The 4,983-nt window shown below is 45.4% G+C and overlaps 1 protein-coding gene across 2 annotated transcripts in view; it reads left to right on the forward strand.

Moving 5' to 3' along the window:
- NUP85 (nucleoporin 85) overlaps positions 1 to 4,983 on the forward strand; it is a 43,205-nt gene that overhangs the window by 31,899 nt on the left and 6,323 nt on the right. For both annotated transcript variants that reach the window (XM_017535728.2, XM_017535729.2), the window contains 4 exons: positions 2,894 to 3,028; positions 3,135 to 3,257; positions 3,492 to 3,623; positions 3,846 to 3,952. In XM_017535728.2, the coding sequence (XP_017391217.1) occupies positions 2,894 to 3,028; positions 3,135 to 3,257; positions 3,492 to 3,623; positions 3,846 to 3,952 (497 nt within the window). The remainder of the gene's footprint in view (positions 1 to 2,893; positions 3,029 to 3,134; positions 3,258 to 3,491; positions 3,624 to 3,845; positions 3,953 to 4,983) is intronic.

The following is a 4,983-nucleotide window of genomic DNA, read 5'->3' on the forward strand; positions in this document are numbered from 1 at the left end:
TGTTGACCAGGATGGTCTCGATCTCTTGACCTCGTGATCCACCCGCCTCGGCCTCCCAAAGTGCTGGGATTACAGGCGTGAGCCACCGCGCCCAGCTATTTGTGATTTTTTTTGAGACAGACTTTTGCTGTTGCCCAGGCTGGAGTGCAGTGGCACAGCCTCAGCTCACTGCAACTGATACCTCCTGGGTTCAAGTGATTCTCCTGCCTCAACTTCCCAAGTAGCTAGGATTACAGGCTCCCACCACCATGCCCAACTAATTTTTTTTGTAGTATTAGTGGAGATGGGGTTTCACCATGTTGGCCAGGGTGGTCTCAAACTGCTGACCTTAGGTGATCTGCCTGCCTTGGCTTCCCAGAGCGCTGGGATTATAGAACATGAGCCACCATTCCTGGCCTATTTGTGATTTTTTTAGTATGGTTTGTAGTAAAAATTGTACTTTGTATATTTTACATATATATGTGTGTGTGTATATATGTATACATATATGTATACGTATGTATGTGTGTATACATGTATATATATAAAGTATAATTTACTTTTGTAAAATTTGTAAAATATACAAAGTATAATATATACAGCCTATACAACCAATATATATTTTAATATATATATTATATATATATAATATATATATAAAATATATATTGGTTGTATAGGCGATTGTTTTATTTGTGGTAGTTACGGCTTATGAAGTTGCCTTGAATACTGAATTATCGAACATCAAACCATTGTTCCAAATGAATACAGGGTTAGGTTTCTGCAAGCCCCTGGTCACATTTTGTTCCACTAATCAACATGTAACCGATCACTTGTTTTATGTGTGTGTCTGTTTAGAGACAGCTTATTTGACGTATGTCGTTGATTCATTGACAATGAACTCAGGGCCAACAGCACTATAATTCGTGCCTGAATGAAGCTTACATAACACCTCCCATAGTTCTTGCACTTAGCAACACTGGAAAGCACTTCAGTTCTACATTTGGGGGTCCAACAATATGTACAGAAATGAAAAAAATGTGGCACTAACTGCATCACGATAAAGCTTTGGCGTTTATCAAGCAACTCAAAATTCTCGCCACTCTGTACATGTCTGCGAATTTTGATTTGAAAGTACCCACAAATATTGATTTGGGGGTTACAAATAAATTTTAGTGAAGAGGCAAATTTATAGATAAAGACTGAATAGTGCTGGGTGTGGTGGCTCATCCCTAAAATCCCAGCACTTCGGGAGGCCAAGGTGGGTGGATCACCTCAGGTCGCAAATTCGAGACCAGCCTGACCAACATGGAGAAACCCCTCTCTACTAAAAAGTACAAAATTAGCTGTGCGTAGTGGCACATGCCTGTAATCCCAACTTCTTGAGAGGCTGAGGTAGGAGAATCACTTGAACCCTGGAGGCGGAGGTTGCGGTGAGCCAAGATCATGCCATTGCACTCCAGCCTGGGCAAAAGAGCTAAACTCCATCTCAAAAACAAAAACAAAAAACCCGACTGAACAATGAGGACTGTTTGCACTGAGTGTGTTTATTTAGTCATACATATTTATATTTGAACTGAAACTTTTATGAACCATTTTATTTAATGCATTGATATTTTTTATTACTTCATTTTAATTTTTTTCAAACAAAACTTCTCACATATTTATTATTGAACCAGCCTAGCAGTGCAGAGCTTGTAGTCAGAGAAAAACCACTTTTTCAACAAAATGTGTCCACCTCTCCAAATAGTGGTGACAGTTTCAGTTTGCTGTGATGATAGTCTTATGTGCCGCATCTCGTGTAATTCCTGATGGACCCAGCTTGGTTCTTCTCCAGTCTCTCCTCTTGGAGTTGTAGCTAATTGTATTACCAGTTTTTTTTGTTTTGTTTTGAGACGGAGTCTCATTCTGTTGCCCAGGCTGGAGTACAGTGGCGCAATCTCGACCTCCTGGGTTCAAATGATTCTCCTGCCTCAGTCTCCCGAGTAGCTGAGACTACAGACAGGCAAGTGCCACCACGCCTGGCTAATTTTTTGTATTTTTAGTAGAGATGGGGTTTCACCATGTTAACCAGGATAATCTCAACTTCTTACCTCGTGATCTGCCCGCCTCAGCCTCCCAAAGTGCTGGGATTACAGGCGTGAGCCGCCGTGCTTCGCCGTGTATTACCAGTTTTAATCTGACTTCACTGGGTAATGGGACGATTTTGCTTTTGTTTCTTGGCCAGGAATTGCATGATCCTGAAAGTTTTTTGAGAAGACTGTGGGAGAAAGAATCAATAGTACACACCATGATCATGGAGAAGGGGTGAGGGGAAGCAGGTAGAGGAACATGTTTTTCTGTTTTTTTTTTTTTTTTTTGAGACAGAGTCTGGCTCTGTTGCCCAGGCTAGAGTGCAGGGGTGCAATCTTGGCTCACTACCACCTTCGCCTCCCAGGTTCAAGCAGTTCTCTGCCTCAGCCTCCTGAGTAGCTGGGACTACAGGCGCCCATCACCAGACCAGGCTAATTTTTTTTGTATTTTTAGTAGAGACAGGGTTTTACCATATTGGCCAGGTTGGTCTCAAACTCCTGACTTTGTGATCTGCCCACCTCAGCCTCCCAAAATGCTGGGATTACAGGCATAAGCCACCACACCTGGCATGTTTTACTTATTTTTAAAAAGCTGGTGACAGGGTATAGTGGACTACTGCTGGCTGTTTGAAAAACGTGGTGAAGGCGGTAAAGCCATGAAATTGGATGTGATACATTACTGCTAGAAAGAAAGAGCCTCATTCTTTCCAGGGTAGACTCAGGCAGAAAGAAGCTTATGTCTGAGGAGTTAGACAGACAAAGTGTGGGGTGAAGGGACTGGCCTTATGCCTCGGCAGGGCCAGGCCCCCCGCCAGTGTTCATGGGCCCTGATCTCCTCCCAGGTGACCATCTTGGTGCTGCAGGGCCGGCTGGATGAGGCCCGACAGATGCTCTCCAAGGAAGCCGATACCAGCCCTGCCTCTGCAGGCATGTGCCGAATCATGGGGGAACTGATGAGGACAATGCCCATTCTCAGTGTACGTGGGGGCACTCTGATCTGCCGGGTCACAGGACATGGGTGATTCACTATAAATGTAAAGGGTTTGAGTGAGATGACGCCTCATGGCTGGTCTCTCTCCATAGCCTGGGAACACACAGACACTGACAGAGCTGGAGCTGAAGTGGCAGCACTGGCACGAGGAGTGTGAGCGGTACCTCCAGGACTGCACATTTGCCAGCAACCCTCACCTGGAGTCGCTCTGCAAGGTGTGGGAAGCAGTTCAGGTTGCATCCACATTGGCTTTTTGTGGGGGCTGTGGCATCCAGTGCTGCAATGGCAAGAGCTTGGCCCTCCTTGGATAGGGCTGTCCATCGCTCTACCATGATGGTGAGAGCTTTCAGACTAGTTGAAATCCAGTGCCTTAGCTGAGAGCAGGAACATTATGAAGAAGTTGCCCCTGAGCGCAGGACAGAGTTCAGCACAAATGTCTCTCTCCTCAGATCATGCTGGGAGATGAAGCTGCCTTGTTAGAGCAGAAGGAGCTTCTGAGTAACTGGTACCATTTCCTAGTGACTCGGCTCTTGTACTCTAATCCCACAGTAAAACCCATTGATCTGCAGTACTACGCCCAGGTGAGTGAGCTCTGAGTGGGCAAGGGTGGGGGTAGGAGTCCTGGTGGCACCCTGATGGGTCATTCTCTTCTAATTCCTCCCTGAGGAACAGGAAGACCCTTTACTTTGGCCCTTAGTGAAAGCATGCGGCACCGTTCTCTGGGTTTTCTTATACAGAAGCCCTACCTAATCCCTGCATCTGTTTCCATCCTCGGGACTGAGTGTCTCATCACCTTTCCACAGTCCAGCCTAGACCTGTTTCTGGGAGGAGAGAGCAGCCCAGAACCCCTGGACAACATCTTGATGGCGGCCTTTGAGTTTGACATCCATCAAGTGATAAAAGAATGCAGGTAGGCTCTCTCCCCGCTATGCTGTAACCATTTTTAGTTGTACACATATATATCACCACTATCTGTTTGTAGGGCGGCCTGTTCCTTCCTTACCCTTTTTCCCTCAGACCTGCTATCTCAGTCCATCTCACACTGCTCTTGCAGAATACCTGAGACCAGGTAACTTATAAAGAAAAAGATTATTTTCTCACAGTTCTGGAGGCTGGAAGTCCAAGGTCAAGGCATTGGCACTGTTGCTTGCTAGTGAGGGCTGCTCTCTGCTTCCAATATGGCACCTTGAACACTGTGTTCTCTCTTATGTGGTGTTAGTACAAAAACGGGACAAACTCCCTTCATCAAGTCCCTTTGTAAGGGCACCTAATCTCATTCATGAGGGAGGAGTCCTCCTGGCCTAATCACCTCTTAGAGTTCCTACCTTTCAACAGTATCACATTGGCAAAACGGGTTTTAGAGGGGATCCCTTCAAACCATTGAACCTGCTCCCTTGCTTGGCCTGACACAGGTAGATAATGGCTTCTCTCTGGATGAGCTTGGGGACTTTCTGGAGGCTTGAGGGCTACCATATACATAACTGTTTCCATTTCAGGGATGTTTATTTAAAATAACATTGCAGGAAATTACTTTGACATTTAAAATCTAGAAAAAGCCAGCAAGCCTGTTTCTTTGACGCCTAATGCACACGTAGTCACCTTATGGGATGGCATGTTCCAACAGTCTCACTCCAGGGATGCAAGCTACCCGAACTATCAGGCTTGAGGCTAGGTATCATTCAGAATTTTCAGCCCTCTGTCAAAAAGAGGTTGTTCTATCATTGCACTGAATCTTTAACAAGGCAGGAAAGGGTGTGTCAAACATAATGAATCAAAGGTAAAGCTTTCCAGAACTCTCCATATATGGTAAGTCAGAAAGAATATCCCCTTCCTTCTTGTGTACCCTGGATGGTGGGCAGTGCACTGAAGACTGCTAGGAAAGGAGGAAGTGGGTAATGGCAGAAGATGGCCTTGATCAGATGTCAGATTCACCGACCTCAG

This window comes from Cebus imitator, unplaced genomic scaffold, assembly GCF_001604975.1.
Source record: "Cebus imitator isolate Cc_AM_T3 unplaced genomic scaffold, Cebus_imitator-1.0 Scaffold93, whole genome shotgun sequence".
In the NCBI taxonomy this organism is placed as follows: Eukaryota; Metazoa; Chordata; class Mammalia; order Primates; family Cebidae; genus Cebus; species Cebus imitator.